The sequence below is a fragment of the Fukomys damarensis genome, unplaced genomic scaffold (genome assembly GCF_012274545.1).
Source record: "Fukomys damarensis isolate Sample0158 unplaced genomic scaffold, DMR_v1.0_HiC HiC_scaffold_33, whole genome shotgun sequence".
Classification (NCBI taxonomy): Eukaryota; Metazoa; Chordata; class Mammalia; order Rodentia; family Bathyergidae; genus Fukomys; species Fukomys damarensis.
In genome coordinates this window covers 4,487,777-4,508,578 of record NW_022900945.1, presented here as the reverse complement: position 1 = coordinate 4,508,578, position 20,802 = coordinate 4,487,777, and the positions used below count along the sequence as shown (strand labels likewise).

At 52.6% G+C, this 20,802-nt stretch overlaps 1 protein-coding gene and 1 pseudogene across 1 annotated transcript; both read left to right on the top strand.

The window, feature by feature from the left end:
• Positions 1 to 295: 295 nt before the first annotated feature.
• Positions 296 to 19,392, top strand: Slc35d1 (solute carrier family 35 member D1; the record flags this gene model as incomplete). Its single annotated transcript, XM_010605237.2, has 11 exons — positions 296 to 460; positions 546 to 632; positions 1,212 to 1,279; positions 2,774 to 2,845; positions 3,345 to 3,413; positions 5,337 to 5,439; positions 7,569 to 7,661; positions 13,723 to 13,790; positions 14,489 to 14,567; positions 17,198 to 17,280; positions 17,827 to 19,392. Coding segments are annotated over 11 exons (1,026 nt in total), but the record flags the coding sequence as incomplete, so codon positions are not given.
• On the top strand, positions 16,705 to 16,818 carry LOC117284075 (annotated as a pseudogene).
• Positions 19,393 to 20,802: the final 1,410 nt, after the last annotated feature.

Here is a 20,802-nt window from a genome sequence, read left to right as displayed (position 1 = left end):
CGCGCGTCCTGCCGGGGGGGGGCGGGGGTGCTGTCACCGACCCGGGAAAAGGGACTTCGGGTTTTACGCGTTTATTTTGGTAGCGGTGAGCGGCGCGGAATCGTTAGAGAGCGGCGTCTTCTCGCCCCGGAGGAGCCCGCAGGGACGATCTGGGCCGGGGGCGCCGGCGGCGGGCTGGACCCCGTCTTGGGTGCCCTAAAGGCCGGCACCCGGCACGCCTGTCATCCAGCATTCCGGGAGGCTGAGGCAGGAAGACCGCGAGTTTGGGCCTGGCCGGGGCAACTTAGCGACCTAGGGACCCTGTCTCAAAACAAACGGCAGGGCCAGGGATGCAGGGCAGCGCGAAGGGCCTGGCTCCACCCCACGACTGAAGCAGAGAGGCCGCGAATTCGCAGAGCCGCGCTCTGACTGTTCTTCTCTCCGCAGGTTTCCCTCCTCGCTGTGCGTGGGCCTCGGCCAGGTGAGTAGGCGGCAGCCTGGCGCCCAGCGGGCTCCTCAGGCCTCGCTGTCGCACAGAACAGTGGCCCTGTGTTCTCCGTCCACAGATGCTGGCCACCGTGGCGGTGCTGTGGGTGGGGAAGGCGCTGAGAGTGGTCAAGTTCCCTGATTTGGACAGAAATATACCTCGGAAGGTAAAAGGGAGAGGCAAGAACCACTCTGTCCTGTGGGCCCGGGTCACTGTCGGTGACTTTCTCGCTGCCTTGCGTGTTTAAAAACTGTAGCCCTGACATCCCCCATCGCAAGTGATCCAGCTCTTTAAAATTCAGGAATCTTCTTCTGTTTTAATTTATGCATCCCTGCTGGGAGTGCCAGCGAGCTTTCTCCATGCCAGTTATGCCACACTCATCACGCTTTGGTTACTGCTCCTCTGCCCGCCTCTGCTGACTCCAGGACGGTAAAGGCCCCTCCTGCTAAGCGCGGAGAGCCAGGCTGCTGTCCGATCCCATTTTAAAGCAACTACTGTCTCTGTCCCTTGCCAGTTGGTCGTACTCATATTTCTGTTTCTTTCCTTCCCTCCCCTCTTCCCTCTCTGCGGCAGCAAAGGTGTGTTAGTGTTGTCCGGTGCTTCATGGGGGTTGGAATTGCTTGTGAGAACTTATGTTTCGGATGGAAAGAACTTGATTATGTAAACAGAATGGTTTCTGTTTGCAAGGACTTTGTTTTAGCTATTTTTATTATTGAGTTTTGTTATCCCCTTTTAAATTTTCTAGACGTTTCCACTACCTCTCCTGTATTTTGGGAACCAAATCACGGGACTTTTCAGCACAAAGAGACTGAAGTACGGATAACTTTATTTTACTAATAAGGTTAATGTAATGTATTCTTAGAGTTGTCAAATGTCCAATATGATTGTGTTGTTAATGATTCTGGAAAAAACAAAATGACCAGAAAACTTCTGTTAAACATTAAATAATGAAGGTTGCCCCACAGGTTTTAGGTTAAGCTCTTCTTTTGAAAAGAAAGAGTAGTTTTTTGGTTTGTTTTGCCCCCCCCACTTTGATGTGAAAAGACTTAAAATGTTGTACAATGCTGTGATAAGAGATTTTCATTATTTTACGAGCCCTGCAATGGTGAGCCATAGGGTGGGCTTCTGGGATTTCAGTTCTTTAATATGAATCAGAAATAGTTGAGGCAAATTTCCCACCAGGGATTCATAGAATGGACATGAGAATGGTCAGTTTTTCTTTTCGTGGGAAGCAGTTGAAATCACTGGGAGGCAGAGCCAGCGTCTCCCCGGTGCTTTCTCTGGGCTCCCTCGGAAGAGCCGCCCTCAGCTGTCGGCCCTGGCAGTGCTGTCTGTGCCCTCCCGCTGCCCTGCTCAGGCTTCTCCATTTGCTGCGATGCCCCGGGCATGTGTGAGGCTCCGACCCAGTGCAGGGGCCCGCATTTGAACAGAAACCCCAGCTTCCCCTGCCCCCAGGATCGGGTGACTGTGAAACAGAGTAGGAGATCCCTGTGGGTCAGCGGCACAGCATTCTCCACTTCCCACTTTTCTGAACCAAGAAGCCAACTGAGTCTAAGGCTGTCTCTGGGGAGAGTCCCAAGGGAGTCCCATGTGTCTTGGGCAGGCCACCTTTGGCCATCTCATCCCTGCCTGGAAAGAAATGCAGGGCTGCTTGGAGATTTTTTTTTTTTTTTTTTTTAACCCACTGTCATCCATCCATCCACCCATCCATCCGTACTCCCTCCACCCATCTGTCCATCCGCCCATTCACACCTACCTTTGATTGCCAGCCAAGTGGAAGGCTCTTTGGAATGAGATGGGTTTGAAATACCTGGATTGTAAGGGGCTGGATGTTTGATTAGTACCAGCTGAGTGCTCCGGGAGTTTAGAGACTGCCGCTGGAGGACAGCTGAGGAGTGCTCCCGGGGGAGAAGTTTTCATAGATGCTTTTGAGAGGTCTGAGGAATGGAAGGGAAGTCAGTCAGGTGAAGAAGGAGAAGTAGCCATTTTCCCTGGAGACTGGGTACAGTCAGCGCATTTGTGCAGTTAGCAGAGTGCAGTGAGGAGGGGTTACTCCACCATCGCTACCATTTTAGTCAACATAATACTTCTCGCTTTTAGTAGTTTTCTTAAAGCAACTTTTTAAAGGCTTTTAAATTAGAATTATTTCTAGAGAGAAGGGTTTAATTTCATCCCAGTTAATCAGCATAGAATTTCCATAATGGAAGAAAGAGTTTAACATTATTTTAACTATCAATTTGGAAAATCTTTGTTTTAAAAAAATAAACTGTTAAGCTTTATTTCATCTGATTTTCTTTATTCTTGCAGCTTGCCAATGTTCACAGTCCTGAGAAGGTTCTCCATCCTGTTCACGATGCTTGCAGAAGGCGTTTTACTCAAGTGAGCTCTGTTTCTAACGGAGGCACTGGGAAGCCTGTGTGGGATGCGACATCAGCGTCTCGCTCCCCTGCACCCTGTGCAGCCTCTGTTCCCGGGCGTAGGGCTCGAGGGTAGGCAGGAGGAACAGCGTGGAGAGCCCACAGGAGTGTCCCCTCCCTAGAGTCCAGTCCAGCCCGAGAGGTGGGGTGTAGGTCCTCATCCCGTGTGGTTACTTTTACTGCACGTGTGCTCCTTCGTACTTAAAGAACCCTGACCTATGAAATGTCCAAGTCACTAATAATAAGTAGTAGAAAGAAAAAATGAAAATGACTCTTTGTGTAGCAGAATAAGTTTTTAACCTCATCAGAGTTTTTCTTAAATATATCATTCCTTGGAAATGTTTAAATATGATTGTCTATATCTTTTTTGAAGAAAAAAATACCTTTTTAAACCTAGGTTGTAAAGAGTATATGAATAACTAAAGTCACATGTATGCATTTTTTATTTTTTTGTTTTGTAGGAAGACTTTTTCTTGGGGTATTAAAATGACTGTATTTGCAATGATTATTGGCGCCTTTGTAGCTGCCAGGTAAGACATGGCCCTATAAGTAGCACATTAGAAATAATCAATTATTGATAGAAAATCATCAGTTATCAATAAGAATAATTCCTTGTAGCATAAATAAGAATCTTACCTTTGAAATGTATTCAGAAGACTCTAAAAGGCTAAATCTTTTAGGCTGTTTTAAGATTAAGGCTAACAAGGTAACCCTGACACTGAGGATTCGTGAAGTCTTCTGGGTACTGATCCTGTCCCATGTTGTGTTTAGCACCGAGCACATGGAGTTCATGTATTCCTTACTACAACTTTGGGAGATCAGGTGTACTTTTCCTATCTTATAGTTAAGGAAGCGAAAATGTAGGTTGTGTAACCTGCGGGGACGTCGCAGGCTGGTCAGTGGGGAGCTGGGACTGAGTCGGTGTCTGACTTTGGAACTTGAAGTTCAGAAACCTCATGGCCTCCCCTCCCCTCCCCTCCCTTCCCTTCCCCCCACTCTGTGTGCTGTTAAAGTAGACAGCTTCGCCCCCGTGAGGTGAGGTGCGTGCGGGCCATTCGCCTGTGGGGCGACGAATCGTGATAGCATTGCTTTACTTGGCCTCCCTTAAGATAGAAATATCCTAACCTGGATGTGCAGTTGGGCTTCTGACACTTTTCTGAAATTACGGTTTAAAAATACATGGAGAGAGCACAGAGCGGTGATCCTGTCTGAGGAGAGGACAGGGCCAGCTGCCCCGATTGGATCTCTACACTCGAGCTCACGGCAGACTTGGCGCACTGCTCCCGGACACGCGCAGTTGTCGCCCGACCTCCGGACGGGAGGGTGTCACACTCAGCCCGGGGTGCGCCGTGGGCGTGCGGGGCCACCGTCTCCAGACAGTCTCCCTGCTGGGGGCTTCGGGACTTCCACCCTGTCCCTGTGGCGTGAGTGGGGGACGCAGAAGTCAAATTGTTTCACCTTAAAATCTCCGAGTGAAATTTCACACGAAAGAAAATACCCACCCACCCTGCCAGCCATACACACTGGAGAAGGCCGGGACCTGGTGCCCGGATGCCGCCCAGGCTCCCCTGGCGCCCCATCCTCACGGACAGCCGGCCCTTGCCTCCGTCCCAAGTGCCCCGCTGGCTGTCGGTGGCCTCGGGATGAGTGTGGGCTGCGGAGAGCTGCGGGAGTGCTGCTGCCCGGACCGGCCTCATGGATTGGAACCGTGACTTGCGGGAAGGTGGGAGAGGATCCAAAGTGGCGGAGGCTCAGGCGCCGTCCGAACTGCGCTGTCCCCTCCGGTGTGCGTCCAGCCCCGCGGAGTGTCTGCGGCGTGCTCTGCTCGCCTGTGTCCCGTTCGACTTCCTGACTTCCCATCTTGTGCCTGTTTCCCTGCTGAGCAGCCGAAGTTTTTCTCTTCCCGGTCTCACTGGTGGTGCTCCATAAACGCAGCGAGCAGTTAGCTGTTGTTTCTGCTTCAGCGCTGCTGCTTAGACGCTGCCACGGCCGATCTCACGATGAGCCCCGGCTTCGGAAGGCTGCCATGCACACCCCTTGTGCAAGCCCGGCCTGTCTCTCCTGCGCGCCTTCGGGAAGTGAGGGGCTGACAGCTTCGTCCTTTTGCTTTTCTTGCCTGTGGAGTCGGTACCTGCGCCTGCCTCCAGACGGGCGGTGGGGCCGAGTGGGTCGCGTGTTCCCCGACCGCAGCCAGAGCAGTAGGTGGTAGCGGACGTCCCGGTTATCAACCTCCAGAGGTGCGGCAGCCTCAGGGCCTCGGGTTCTAAGGAGCCGGTGACTGAGTGTGAAGTCAGCAGTGTGACCAGGGGGAAATGCTCGTAGCTGGTAAAAGCCTCATGTGCACGGCCGCAGAGAAGAATATGCTCCTGCGAGTCACGTAGTTGGAAGTCGCGGGAAATGAAACGCGTTTCTCTAATGTAGGCTGTTCTTAATGTGTTGCTTATGTTTTGCAGCTCGGACCTGGCGTTTGATCTGGAAGGATATGTTTTCATTTTGATAAATGATGTCCTGACGGCAGCAAATGGTGCATACGTAAAACAAAAATTAGACTCGAAAGTAGGTAGCAGTCTAAAGCTGTTCTGTTAGACGTTTGCTGGTGTTGGGAACTGTGCTGTCGGCTCATCCGGAAAGTGTGGGATAGAGAAACAGCGATTGACTGGCTGTAGATCGTACTGGACATTGTACCCAGGGCCTTTGCACTGGGGAGCTCCATCCTCAGTCTCATCTTTATTTTTATTTTGAGACAAGGTCTCGCTGAGTTGCTAAGTTGCCCAGTGGGGCTTGAACTTGCGATCCTCCTGCCTTAGCCTGCCTGAACAGCAAAAAGGCTTTTCAAGATTTTTTTTTTTTTGTTACTACTTGCTTTCCAAATATACACATTACACTTCCTCTCTAGATAGAGCCAGACCATCAGAGAGCTGAGGCTTTGAGCTGCGTCTCTTGCTACAGCAGCAGTTACTTTCCTGAGAGCACTGTGTGGGGCTCAGCTTTACGTAGCCAGCGTGGCTGTGGAAGGAGTGGCGCTTGATCCTTGGACACAGGAGATACTCAGCTTTGATGTCGCCACAGCTTATCCTGAGCTGCTCACACATTTCTGTCCGCTCCCTGAGCCTGTGCCTGACTGCTTGTGTCTCACTCTGTGTGCACTTGCATCCCAGCCTGCGCGGCCTTTCTGCCCTTGACGCCCTCTCTGGGTGGTGGACAGACACAGACCTGCCGCACAGTGGGGCAGTGCCTAACAAGTGCAGATGGTTTGTCTGTCCCAGGAGGAGGCACTAGGGAGTGGAGATTAGGCACTCACACTTTCTGCGAGCACAGCTTTTAGGTCTGGCCTCTGTACGCTTGCCTTGACAACCCTGTCGTGGTTTGATTTGAGTGAACTTTTTTTTTTCTGTTACTGGGCATTGAACTCAGGTCCTTTCACTTGCCAGGCAGACATGGTGCCGCTGGGCTCCCAGTCCTTTTTTTTTAATAAAAGAAAGCAGTTAGAGATTTGGTCCTACTCTGTTTTGTCCCTTAGCCTGTGTGCTGCTTTGGGCAATAGACAGTAATGAAGACGTCGCTAACAGCTGTGGCTGTCAAAGCCCTACTGTGCAGCAGCAGTGTCTGTGGCGATGAAAGTCATACTTATCTCTGCCATCCATCGTGGAAGCCCTAGACGCATGCTGATGGGCACTTGCAGAGTGACTGGTATAGTGGAGGAGCAGGTCAGGATTCCCATGCGACCATTTTAATAGCTACATGTGGCTAGAGACTACTATTTTGGACAGCAGAGTCTAGAATATTTCTTAGAATCTAGAAAAAAAAAATGAAGAGTTTCAGAGTATTTTACTCCTAAGAAAGAGCCCTTTGATTCTTCATTTAGAAATGCCTAAGACTGACTTGTATTAGAGCTTTTAATTTTTTTTTCTTCATTTTTTTGAGACAAAGACACACTATATAATCCTGACTAGCCTTGAACTCAGTGTGCAGATCAGGCTGGCCTCAACTCAGGGTGATCCTCCTGCCTCAGCCTCCTGAGTGCTGGAATTTCAGACGTGCACCACCATGCTGGGCTTTTCAGCATTTTGATTTGCCTCTCCTGGTTCATGGGTTATAAGCAATAAACCAGAGGGCATTCCGTTTAGAGGTAGAGGCTCGCCAGTAGTCTGAAAGGTGGCCACCAAGAGAAGCAGGAAACTGTAAGAGAAAGGAGTACCCAAGGCCCACGCTGCAGGAGCACTCACTGCAGTCCTGTCAGTGACGATGCCTGCAGGCATTTTCCAGCCCGTGCCTTGTTTAAGGAGCCAGAGAGCAGAGCGTCCCAGACAGTTAAAACGCAATTGTTTGAGCATTGATGTTCTGGACCCTCACTGTGGCCTGGCCCTCTGCTTCCTGCCCGGCAGCCTGGCGCCCGTACTCAGGTTGTGTGGGCCCCACACCACGTGTATCTTGCTGCCCAACGCACTCCTTTTGCTAATCCTGGAGGCGGTGCCACCCCCATATGCTTTTCATAGAGCCGAAGTTCTATCACAGACCGTTTTGGGGCTGCTCCTACTCACCAGCCTGTGAGTGTGAGCTGCATGCAGCTGTTGCAGTTAAACATCTTTAACTTCCCAAAACCACACCAAGTGATAGGTACGTGGGGCTGCGTGTGGGACCTGTTCCCCGGGCCCCCATGAATACCGGGTTATTTACCATTGCAGGAGCTGGGAAAGTACGGCCTGCTCTATTACAACGCGCTGTTCATGATTCTGCCCACGCTGGCCATCGCGTATTTCACGGGAGAGGCGCAGAAGGTAGGACTTCTAAGCACTGCTTGGCGTGGGCCGGGCCGCCCACGGTCTGTGACTGGAGCGCGTGTGCTGTTGCCCGGAAATGCATGGACCGAGTGAGTGTAAGCAAGCAGCTTCCCCTGGCTTGCGGCCCTCTCACCTCCGCTTCCTCCTGACGTGTGCTGTGGGGCGCTGGTGCAGCCCGGATAGCACTGGCAATGTCCCTTTTCTTACTTGCCAGGGTAAAGGAAAGGAATTTTCACATTTCTGCTAAACTGGAAAATAGGAATAGTAGAAACCATCCTTGAGAAACAAAAACTCCTGAAATAGTAAAATTGTTTAAGCCCTAAACAAAATGATAGGCACCATGAGAATTCTCTGTCATCCTGGTTTAAATCCCAATTTGGGAGCCAGATATGGTGGAGCGTGCCTGTAATCCTAACACTCAGGGGGTTGAGGCAGGAGGATTTCTCCGAGTTTGAGGTCAGCCTGGGCTACATAGTGAGATCACGACCATCCTGGACTACACAGCAAGACTGTCTCAAAAGAGAAAACTTAAAAAAAATCCCAATTTGACTTTTTTCTTAAAGAGATACTTAGTACTCTGTGGTTCGACCATATAAATAACAACTGATACAGTAGTTTACCAATTTTCATTCTCTTTTTTAACCACTTTTCTGCAGATATTTGATTAAATAAATCCAGGATAGAATGCCAAAATACATCCAAAGGATTTATCTCTTAAATAAGCCCATATTCATACCTGCTTGGAGAAAAATAGATAACTACATTGTTAGAATTCATTGGGGCCAGAGATTTAGCTCAGTGTTTCTGCTGCCTGCCTCGCAAGCACAAGGTTTCAATCCCTGAAACACCCCCCAAAAAAAACCCAATTCATGAAGTTTTAGAAACCAGAAATCTACAATGGATTTCTCTCCCAGGTTTCCCTCTAAATCCCCTGGCTAGTAGCTTTTTCAAAATAAGTATGTCGGCCTGGGGATGTAGCTCAGTGGTGCTGCCACCTGCCTTGCGAGTGCAAGGTCCCAAGCTCCATCCCTGGTACCAAAAAAACAGTGTGCTGCTTATTTATTGGTACAACAGTGCTGATCCTCATAAATCGGTGGGAGCTGAAACACAGGTTTGTGGAAGCCGTTAGCCTAGAAAAGTTGCTCTTGGAACAGAGGCAGGATCCCCATCGTGACCTCTTGGGTTTTACAGCACAGATACCCCTGGGACGTGCGGCCATGTGGGACTGGGCTGTGCCTGGATTTCCCGCAGGCCTGAAAATGGGCACAGGCAGGAGGAGAGCAGCTGCTCTGGCCAGGAGCACTATGTATTCTGTAGCTGAAGAAACGGAGGAGAAACCCCGTTCATTGGGTCCGTGTCTTGTGCTAGGCTAGTGGCTTTATACGTGTGTTGTCACGCAGTCTTCGTGATGGCTCTCGGAGCTTTGCCTGTTTTACTGAGGTGGAAGTGGGGGTCCAGAGAGACTAAACAATCTGCCGGAAGTCAGGTCCATGCATCCCAGGGTTGGGGTTTAAGCCCCGGGTCTGCCCCAGAGGCTCTGTCTCTTGTGTTTCTTCCCCTGGCAGGCTTTGGCCTGAGCGCCTTTGCCTGGCTTCTGGGCAGAAATGTGTTGTAAATAGCCACACCGGGCAGGACAGAGGCTTCCAGTCCCAGGACAGACTGCATGTGAGAAGCTGGAGGCATCGCCATGGTCAGGTGTCCCGAGGCCGGCAGAGGGATTAAAGAAAACGCCCTTCATTGAGCTGAAATTTCTACTGCAGCCCTTGACGTTTCTTCCTCCCCGGATGACTGTACGCAGAAGTTACAGTGTGGTCTGTGCCTGTGTCCAGGGTTTCTACCCCCAGTTTGAGAGGCTGCAGCACAGTGAAGACATCTCTGCGGCAAGTGAAAAGTTCCTTTGCCTCCTGCATGGGGAGCCCATGCCTGTTTTCCTCTGACCCTGCCTTCCCTCTGTGTCTAGGCAGAAGAGTGCAACTTGAGCAGTCATTTTGTTTTTCGGATGGAAGTGCCAGGCACATGCCAAGAAAGGTTGATTTTGAAGAGCGTTAGCTCGTCAAAATATTCTCAACTTGGGATAATAATTATAGACACTCATGGATTGCGTATCATATCCCGTCAGTGTCTGGTTTCCACATAAATGTTTGTTCGTTCTCACGCTTAATGACCAGTTACTGTGGTTCTTAGAGAACATTTATTGGGCACAAATGGACAGCTGGCTTTCCTACAATGGTCTGCTCTTTTTGTTTTTTGAGACAGGACCTTGCTGTGCCATCCAGGTTGGCCTGGAACTCATTGTGTAGCCCAGGCTGGCCTTGAACTTTCAGTGATCCTCCTGCCTCAGCCTCCCAAGTGCTGGAATCACAGGCGTGCAGCCCTATGCTTGGCCTCTTTTTCTTAACAGTTTCTCCTTCACATGGTCTGTGTCTCAACATTCTCACAGAGTTGGGGTGTTGTGTGTCTCACTGTAGCTCAGCGTGTGACCCAGGTGGTAAGAAAGCGAAGCGGAGCGAGGGGTGGTCTCATCGCTGACACCAGCCAGCTGAGAGCAGCAGCCTTCATGGGTTCTGTGGAAGAGGTTTTGGGGGCCCTTGGGGTGCAGAATGAAAGTCGGTCAGTTCTACCTTTTCCTTGGGGCTGAAGGTAGACTGTTTCATGGAGATTCTCCTATAGACAAAATATAGATGGAGTGAGTAGTGGTGTTGCCTTGGTTGGTGCTGAGGAATTAAGTTGAGACTAGGTAGGTGAGAGCTCCGAATTGGACTGGTCCTCAGAGAGCCCCCACGGCCTCGTTCTGTGTTCAGGGTCTCTGTGTGTTGCTGCTCGTAAGCCGGGGCCACACTGGGAGACCCTCAGGGCTGGGACCCGGCTGTGCACACTGTCGGGAGGAGTCTGGCTGGCGAGAGACTCACGTGGGCCCAGCGCTGGCCCTGGCTGTGCTCTTGGGTGTAGAGGGTCTGGCTTCCTTGTCCACCAAACGGAGCTGGAGGCTCTGACTGGCTTGAGGCTGATTCGGAGGTCGGTAGCCGGGCGTTGGGTGGTTTGCTTAGAAGCCAATGACCCAAGCTATCCAAGAGGCTCCCGGGACTTCTTCCCACAGTGGTCACAGCCGGTGTGGGGGGCGGGGGGGTGGTCCTGAGGGTTCGCAGGCTGGCGGGGTGTGCGGCAGGATCGCAGGTCAGAGCTTTCCTGCCCTTCAGGCTCCCTGTCAGAGTGTCTCCTGTAGGTGAGGGCGGCCTCCTACGTGTGGCTCTGTGTGGACAGATGGGGGGGCTTGGAGAAAGGGCATCCCCAGATGGACAGTGTGGGCCTCTTCCAGGACACTGTGGACGTGGTCTCTTCGCTCCTCCTCCTCTTGTTCAGTGACTCAGTGCTTATTCCGTCAGGCGCCGTGGCAGGGGCCCTGCCAACCCTGCTCTTGCGGGCTGGGGTGCTAGTGGGCGGCGTGGCCTGCATGCAGATTCTTTGGGGGAGGCGAATGGTGGGGAGCTGCTGCTGTGGATGGGGCTCGTTCAACAAATACCTGCTGAGGGGACTGGGGGCCACGCTGTCGACTGGATGGGGAGCAGGTTCTGAGCCTGAGGGGAGCCAGCAATTCCGGAAGAGGTAACCACCAGGAAGGGCCAAGCCTGCAAGCCCAGCACCCAGGAGGCTGAGGCAGGAGGATCCTGAGCTCAAGGCCAGCCTGGCCTACATAGTCTGACCCCGTTGCAAAAAATAAAAGATAGAATAGGAGCAGAACGTGCATTTGAGGTGGAAGTGAGCAAGAACGAGCATCAGGGTGCAGAGCACCCCACACACCCCCGAGGTCTCCAGCTTCTAGGCCAGGCCCCAGGGCCCTGCCTCTGTTGAGGGTGAGGTCGCCAAAGCAACCTGTGAGTATAGGAGCAAAGCATGAGCAGCAGGAGATCCATCTGCAGGTAGTGTAAACACATCAGGTACTCACGTGAGTAAACTGGAAGAGTACACGTGAAAATGGAAACGTAGCTTCCAGTTTTCTGTGTACGGGTAGGGACAGGGCAAGGGGCGTAGGAGTGGTGGGGACCCTTGTTATTTCTGTGTGATTTCTACTGTAAGTCCATGTGAGGGTATTTAAAACTTACATTATAAAATGCAGAATGGGGAAAAGGGAAAGTTTTTCTATAAATGATTAGCACCCTGCGATGGAGTTACTGGGCCGCCGGAACAGACCAGTCTGCTCCCTTTTCAGAGCCACAGATGGCCCGGGTGTGCGAATTGAGTCCCCTTCCTTCCCAGCCGGAGGAGATTGCCATGCAGGGCGCAGCCGAGCCACTAGAGCTAGGGGCTGGGGCTGGAAAGGAAACTGCCTTCTGCCTAAGGCCTACCGGCAAGTTCCAGCTGCACAGCCCTTTCCAGCCAGTGCTAGGATGGGCCTTGGCAAAGCATGTGTGTGTGTGTGTGTGTGTGTGTGTGTGTGTGTGTGTGTGTGAGTGAAGTTTATTCAAGCTTGCACAATCTTGGGTTTCTCAGGAGCCGAAGAACCAATATAGTTAGCATTTAGTTTTTAAATCTTGTATCTTCTAAAACATACTTAAAAATAAGCCCCTCTGTGCAGCAGTTGGCCCAGGGTCCCCAGAGGCCCCTGGTTCACCCGGCAAAGGCACAGGTGCCCTGGATGAGAGCAGATCCAGGGGAGCCCGGTGGGCGGGAGGAGGGAGGGAGGAGGGAGGCGCGTCCTCCGGGTGGGCTGAACCCTGCTGGGGCACCGCAGCCGCACAATGTGCTCCTGTGTCCTGGGCTCAGTGCCGCTGATGACTCCGCCCGAGGGGCCTGGCTGGGCTGTGGGCTCCCTCTGCTCTTGGTTGCCCTGTGGAGCACGGTGTTTCCTTCTCACTGGGCCAGGTCTTTGTGTTCTCGTCCTTGGCAACAGTGGGGCGGTCGGTCCTCGTCCTGCATGGCCGTCTGCCTTGGCTCGGGTTGTCAGGCCGACTGTGCCGGTGTCCTGTGCGAGCGTGTGTGCTTCAAGGTGGAGAGAAGCCACCTGGGGTAGTGCGGGGCCCAGAGACCTGGGCCATTGAGCTCTGATCAACCGTGGAGCGGGCCTGTGGGTCCTGGGTGGCGCGGGCTTCCTATGCCTCCTGTGCTGAGAACCTGGACTCGTGCTGGAGAGAACGAACAGCTGTGCAGCTGCTGTGAAAACACTCGGGCCGTTTCTCGGCAAGTAAACGCACCCAGAAGAACCATCGAGCCTGGGTTCTGGATCTGCCCAAGTTGATAAAGGAGGGGCCAGGCTTCAGCTGAGGTTCTCTGCAACTCTGTTACCAGGGCCCAGTGGAAGCACCAAGCGGGAGTCTGGTGGCTGGGAGATAAACACGTCCTGTCTGTGAGCTGGGAGCTGGTGCACCCAAGTGTGGGTAGAGCACACGCACGGCGCGTGCCCCTGAGGACTGTGCAGGGCCTGCTCTGCTCGCCAGTTGGAGTAGGGTTTCCTGAGTGTGGCTGTCACTGTGTGTCCCAGCTTAGTGTACCGTGGCTGCTGTCTGCCCAGCACGGTGTGGGGCTGGAGACAAGAGCAGAGGCTGCTCTGTCTGTAAAGCAGGGGGCTGGAGAGTGTAGGGGAGCGGCGAGAGGGGAGTGTTTGTCACACCCGCTTGTCCCCCAGGAGCTGCACAGGGACCAACCCCCCTCTCGGACGGACCACAGTGACCTGGGCCACGCACCTCTCGTCGCTCTTTCATTTTGGTTTAAAACGGACAAAAACACCCTCAGCAGAAGACTTGCATTTCCAGTGATGTCAGCAATCGAGAGAAGCCAGATGTGTGGCCAGATGTGCTCGTTCTTTCCAGGAAATTGCGATTTCTTTCCACCAAGGGGAGGTGTCCAGAGGCTGCCCTGAAAATGCTTCTTGGCTGCAGCCCACATGGGGGAACTGCTTGGCATTGCTCTGTCTGTGGCGGGAACACGCAGCTGTGTATGTGTGCATGTGTGTGTGCGTGTGTGCGTGTGTCCTGGGCCGTGCTTACAAGAGCATCTCCATTCATGCCCGAGATGGTTGAGGCCGGTGCCTCTCTCACGCCTGGCACTTTCTCGTGTGTTGCAGGCGCTGGAGTTTGAAGGCTGGGCTGACACCCTCTTCCTTCTGCAGTTCGTCCTCTCCTGTGTGATGGGGTGAGCCCGCCTGCGCCTTGCCTGGTGCAGATGCTTCCCCTGGAGTTGCCCCCACTGCTCCCAAGGAGGCTTTGAGCCCCTGGTGTGGCCCCTGGACTGCGGCTCTGATCCAGGCCCCGCTTGTGACAGGCAGCTCTCTGTCAGCAGTGCGTGACGTCCTTTGCCAGGGAGCCTTTGACTCACGCTGCTGCTCCTTGTGCAGAGCAGGACCAGAGCCCGGGGAGTTAGTGGGGTGGCTGTGGTGGCATTCGCTGTCTTCCTCATAGTCGGGAGCGTGAGAGGGCACTGCCAGCCTGCCTTGTCCGCTCACCCCGAGTGTGTCCCGCCCCTGCCCTCAGCCACCTGTATCTTCGGCCATTGGCTGTGTCTGATGGCCGGCACGGGCCGGGTGTTGGAGGTGCCGGGCACCAGAGAGCCACGGCCGCCCTGCTGTGTAAGTGTGGAGCCCTGCCCAGCGGCTGGTGAGCTGCCCGCCCTTCCCCTGGTCCTTGCTTCTTTTCTTCCAGCCCTAAGAGTCTTTCTCACCCCCATCCCAACCCACAGGCCACAGCATCCTGTGGGAGGTGCTGTTTGCCGGGTCCAGAGTTCCTGGTGGTCCTGCCGGTGATGGTGACGGCGAGGTCACGGCACCGCTGGGGGTGGCAGAGACACAGCATGCAGGGGCCCTCCTTGTGACAACGCCTCTCTCCCTCGCCCAGGTTCATCCTGATGTATGCCATTGTGCTCTGCACGCAGTACAACTCTGCGCTCACAACCACGATTGTCGGCTGCATTAAGGTGAGCTGGAGCAAATACTGTCTCCTGTGGTTGTCCGCTTTGGGTACAAACTTCCTCTGGAATAAGAATCGGGTGAGGCCTCAGATCTGCAATCCGCACTCCGTCAGACTGCCGTCATAGCCCGACAAATTGTGACGATGGTTTCTAGAACAATCGTTAGGAGCTTGAGGAAGGTGTGGCCTCTCCTTGTGGGCACTTAGCTCTGAGGGCCGTGGGAGGAAGATCTTGGAGCAGCTCGGCTGCAGGAGGAAGGAGAGGTAGGCAGGTGGTGGCTTGGTGGCGAAGGGCCCGGCCCTCTGTCTTCCAGCCAGGCCCGTGCTGCTCTCCACCTTGCACTGTCCGGGCTGCCAGAAGCTGATCGAGGGACTTGCCTGAGCCAAACCCGAAATGGCCGCTTTCATGAGCCGTGTGCGACATCTCCCTGCTGTCACTTCTCTGTCCGATTCGTGGAGGGAGACACTAAGGTTCTCCGATGCTGCGGCCTGTTTCTTCTGACTTGTGGCCCTGGGGCCATAAAGTGGCCATGGCACGTCCACGTCCCTTGTGGATTAGCAGAGTGGGCCTGTGTCGGTCACAGGCAAGCCGAGTGTGTCCATGTCCCCAGGGAGGGAGAACCACCGTCCCGGACGTCTCCGTCGTCTGCAGTGGCGGGGTCCACAGAGGGCTGGTTCTTCTCACCAGTCTGCTGTTTCTCTCTGCACCCGTGGAGAGGGACCCTCTTTGTCCTGTGTTAGAAGCCAGATGGGGTTAGAACTCCTGGGTCTGTGGCTCCAGGTTGTGGAGTTGGAGTGTTTGGTAAGGTAGGCAGAGAATTCTAAATTAGATCTAACAAGTCAGCCGTGTCAGTTCCCAGAGAGCGGAGATATGTTTGAGGGACAGGCCGGCCTGCCAACACTTTCATCCCACAGTCGGTTTGGTTGGGTTTTGGTTTATAAAATGAGTATCTGAAGCTGGAGGGGCCACTCACACTTTCAGGGGACACAGGCGGCTGGCTGAGGTGAGAGGTGCGGGAAGGGCCGATGTGTAGTTTAGATAACAGCACTGTGTGCACATTGCCGTGGCCATCATGGGACACAAGCACAGCAGCGTCCTATCGCCGTGAGGTCTGTACTTGTCCTGGACACGACGCTCCTCTCACAGTAGTGCGGGAATCCCATGGACTTGCTCGGTCCAGAGGACTCGCTTTATTTCAAACTGCAGAGGAAGGAAAGCACGGGGTCACTGGTGAGGCCCTGTTGCTTTTCTCTGGCGCGTGGTGCTGCTCTGAGCACGGCGCTCCCTCACCAGTGGGCATCCACAGAGCCCTGCGGGGCGCCTGGCGCACAGATCCTGCTTCTGTGCTGCTGTCCCCCAGGGGCCCTGGCCCTTCCTTCTGCACTTCAGGATCTCAGCCTACAAACCCTTCGATTGGATTCCTTCTTTCTCTGAGGTTGTGGGAAAATCACTTGGGATTATAAGTGAAAAATGGAAATTCCCAGGCCTCCTACAGATATACTGAGTCACAGTCATAGAAGAGAGCCTGGGAATCTTCATGTTAATCAGGGTTTTCGGATGATTTCCAGGGACACTCAGGTTTGAGCACTGCAGTCTAGGCTCTGAGCTAGCAGGATATTCTTCTCTACTTCCCAGTAAGTTCAGTTTGGAGGAAGTTGGTGTCTTGCCCTGGTGGCGAACCTTTTTTGAGGAAACCATTGTGTTGGTCAGCTGTACCATCACCGGGAGCAAATATCTGACACCCGCAACTTCAAGGAGGAGAGCAGGAACATCCTGGCAGAAGGGCTGGTGGGGCACAGCTGTTCAGTCTTGGCGGCTGGGAGCAGTGCCCAGAAGAGCACCAGCAAAAGCAAGCGGTGGCCAGTGCTCCAGAGGCGGCGCTGGGATCCCTCCTCCACCTGCGCCCCTCCTAACAGCACATCCTGCCAGGAACAGCAGTCACTTAGAAATGTGAAAGAAGGGAGATTGGGACAGAAGGAAACAGTCATTTGATACAATGTTGAAAGTCGTTTTCTGCTTTTGTTATTTGACGATTATGTAAAGGGAGCCAGAACAAGTTTGTAGCTGGGGTATCATAGGAGAAATGACTTAGACATAATTCTTTGACATGACATCTCACATATTTTTTAAGATATCGAGAGGAACCGTTTCTTGGTCTTTTGGCTAAGATCAGGTGTAGTATCTGTTCTTACCAGTTTAAGATACCAAGAAGATTCTGCTACGCACGGTCTCCGTGTTGGTTAAGTCCGCACCATCCCCGTTGCCTCTTAAGGAAGATGCTTGCACATAAGCAGGCTTCCTTCTTTGTGGTCCCCTCACAAGCCCACGGTCATCCAGAGGGAGGGAGAGGCCCCCTGTCGCCCTGCACAGGCAGGGGCAGTCTGATCGTGTCCTCCATGTTCTTTACCCATGAAGGCATTTGTCTTCCAGGGGAGCAGATTGGGAATAAGCCAGCGTCATGAGTGCCTCGCACATCTGTGCCACCCTGCACTCAACTGAGGCTGATGGGTTTCTCTTCTTAACTGTATTTGAGTTTTAAGGATGGATATTGGGGTCGCAGCATGAATGAGTGTATATGTACTTTTTAAAATCTCAGTGAAACCTGTGTAACAGTATTTTGCCATTTTTCTTTTTAGAATATATTAATCACTTATATTGGAATGGTCTTTGGTGGAGATTATATTTTCACATGGACAAATTTCATTGGTTTAAATATCAGGTAAGTGAAGATGTTAATTATAACACACTGACAAGTGTCTCGGTAAGGTGGAGCTACTAATTGTATGGCAGATTTGCTCACATAGTAAATGAACACGCTGGAGTCCCAACAGTGTGCCGGACAGTTCATGCTGCTGCTGCACGATGTGGTTTTTTTTAAGAAAGGGGGAGAAAATGGTTTTGGCATCTGTGCACAGAGCTTGGGGATTCCTGTGTGGAAGCTGAGCTCCCCTCAGCTACCTGCCAGCCGTGTAAGCATTGCACTGGAGCTCAGCACGCGGGTGTCGTCTGCTGCCCCTGCTGTCCCTGGGACGGCCTTGGGACGGCACTGCTGCCAGCTGCTTCAGTGGCAGGGCCGCGACATTGTTCAAGAGATCTTTTCTTCAGTTTTAGCAATTTGAATTTCATGGTTTTAAAGATTATTTAAATGCCGAAAAACTACCAATTTCTGTTTGGACCAGACTTGTCCCAAGTGGGACTTGGCTGTTCCCCAGCCCCTGAGCCTCCACTGACAGAATGCAAGCGTGTGCTCCTTTGTTCCCCCAAGTGCTGTCATCTTGGGAGCCCCACTCCAGCCGCTCAGCTCAGGAGCCTGCACGCGCCCCGTGCCTTTCTCCCTGGCCAGTGCAGCAGCAGATGTTGGCAGAGTCGCTTCTCACGGGCAGCGACCTGTCATCGTCTCGTGAGCCCAGCCCGCCTGGCCGAGGCTGTGGCCGTGGATGTGCATGTGCTGGGCTGGATTCCCTGACCTCCCTGCCCCTGGCCATTTCTCGGCACAGTGGACAGCCTGTGCTTTGTACACAAAGTCAGATGTGTTCTTGTAACGCCCTTGCCCCACCGTCCTTGTGACCCCTGTGAGCCCTGTCCCTCTTCAGCCTCCAACTCCAGCCCCTGCCCCTGCTGTCATCCCTGTGGCACTGTCTGCCGCTCTTCGAGCTGTCCCTGTGAGCTCTCGGGCTCGGCGTTTTCTCGGCCTGGAGCAGTGCACGGCCAGGAGGTTTGGTGAGATTCTTCACACCTGTGTTTTTGCTCAGCTCTTACCTTCTCAGGTAAACCTACCTGATCGCCACATTGTAAAGCTCATCCTCAACCATGCTCTGAATCTATCTTGGCTTTTGTATTTATCTTTCCCAGAGTATTGAATCATTTTCTAATGTGCTATATAATTTCTTTTCTGTGTTTACTTTTTCTTCTCTCCTGGAAGAGTATGAGTTTCATAAGGGTAGAAATTTCTGCCTGTGTTATTCACTGATATTTTCCAGGCTCCTAGAATGAATGCTGGTAGTTGCTTAATAAATACTTGTGCGATGAATTCTGTATGGATGGGTGAAAGAACACTTTAGAAGTGGTAATGCGCTCCACTGGCATCCCTTTAATTTGTAGCCGGCTGTCTAACCGTTCCGACCTCTCGTGTCCTTGGATGTAGATGGTACTTGGGAGTCAGTGTGGGGACTGACTGTCCGTAGGCTGCTGGCTCACTTTGGCCCTTCCCTGGCCTGCCCCCTTTGTCCTTCAGAGGAAAGTCCTGTGTGGGTGTGGGGCTGGGGCCTGAAGGCTGGAGGCCGTCGCGGGGAGCTGTGCAGTCGGGTGTCTGGCCTTGCTTTGACTTCAGTTGATGCTTGGGTTCTTTGTGACATTGAGCAAATTGTTTACTTCTCTCGGTTTCAATTTTCTTGTGTTGACATGAAAACAATTTTCACTTTAGAGATGTCTAAGGGTTGCCAGGCACCTGTCCACAGCTTTCTGTTTCCTCTTTCATGAATGTTTGGGAGGAAGGACTGGGATGTCTGGAGTGACGTGGCGATTCTCCTCTGGCTCTGAGTGTGGCCTGGTGCCATTCATTTCCGACACTGGGGATACAAATACAGACCTGACCCAGAGGTGACGTACAAAACCGGCACACGTCATGGTCTGATAAACTGAGAAGGAAATGTATTGGCAAGAACAAAGTGTGTGTGAACAAACTTCACCAAGGAAGTGGAAACTCTAATATAACGAAAATATAAAATAAAATAAATAAGGAAGATCCAAATAAATAGGACAACAACCCATCCTCCTGGGTTCAAGACTCAGTACTGCTCATGTTAAGTTGTCCATATCCACACCACCCAAAGCAACCTGCAGATTCAGTGCTGTTCCTATCAAAACCCCAATGGCACTTCGTACAAAAATAGAAAAAAAATCTTAAAAATCATATGAAATAAGACCCAGAATAGCCAAAATAATTTTGAGAAAGAGCGAGGTAGAGGCATCATGCCTCTGATCTCCTAATTTATTACAAAGCTACAGTAATTCAAATGTGGCACTGGCAGAAAGGCATCTAGGCCAACAGAACAGGAGAGACCAGAAATGAACCCACACGTATATGAGCACTTGGAATTTTTACAAAGTGCCAAGGAACGTACAATGGAAGAAGATGATGTCTTCAACAAATGCTGCTGGGAAATTTGGATATCCACACATGAAAGAAGGAAATTCACTCTGTCTTACACTGTACTCAAAAGCAACTCAAAGTAGACTGAAGACGTACGCCTGAGACCGAGAACTGTAAAACCTCTGAAAGAAAACAAGGGCCAGTGCGCGTGACGTTGCTCTTGGCAGTGATTTCATGGGTCTAACGCCAAAGGCACAGGCAAAAATAAGACGAGTAAAGGCTAGAAATCTGCACAGAGAGACAGCCACAGAGTGGGACTAGATATTGTAGGGGCTGATTTCTAAAATAGGTAAAGAACTCCTGTGACATCTCCAACAAGAAAGCCCCCTGATAGATGGGCAAAGGTCCTGCGTGAACATTCTCAAGAGGAGATGTATGAATGGCCGCAGGTGGAGTGGGGCCAGCGCTGGTATGGGTCAGGGAAGCACTTGTCAGAACCACAGTTAGACACTGTCTGGTCGGGCGGCTGCTGTCAGGAAGCAAACAAATAACAACAACATCGATGTCGGTCGCACAGTGGGGAAATGGGCAGCGTTGGGTGCCGTGGATGGAAATGCACTGGCGCAGCAGCTGCAGACCGCACTGGAGACTCCCTCAGAAAGGAGGTGCCACAGAGCCGACTCTCCCCGTCAGGCCCAGAATCCTGATCTTCACAACAGCGGGGTGGGCAGACAACCCAGGCCTCTGTGGGTGGGGAGGAAATGGGGGGTTCGAACAGTGAAGTCATCTCAGCCTCCAAAACAAGGAAACCCCGTCCTCTCTGACAGCGTGGATGGATGGAAGGAGTGTGCTCAGTGGATAGCACAGAAGGTGAGAACGCGCCATTCCACACCTAGTGCAGCGGCTGAAATCGGCTTCTCAGAGTGGGTAGAGCAATGGTGATTGGCAGGGCCTGAGGCGCGCAGGAGCTGACGCGGAGTTAGCTCCCTGCTCCCTGTCAGAGGGAAGGTGTCGCGCCCTGCCACGGTGACAAATCACCCGGGACAGTCACTGGAAGGAAGGCGGCTGGACCTTGTCTCCCCTGCGTGGGCCAGGCAGAGCCTAGGGCGCAGGCCACCCTGCGAGCCGCTCAGACGGGGCGCTCGGAGG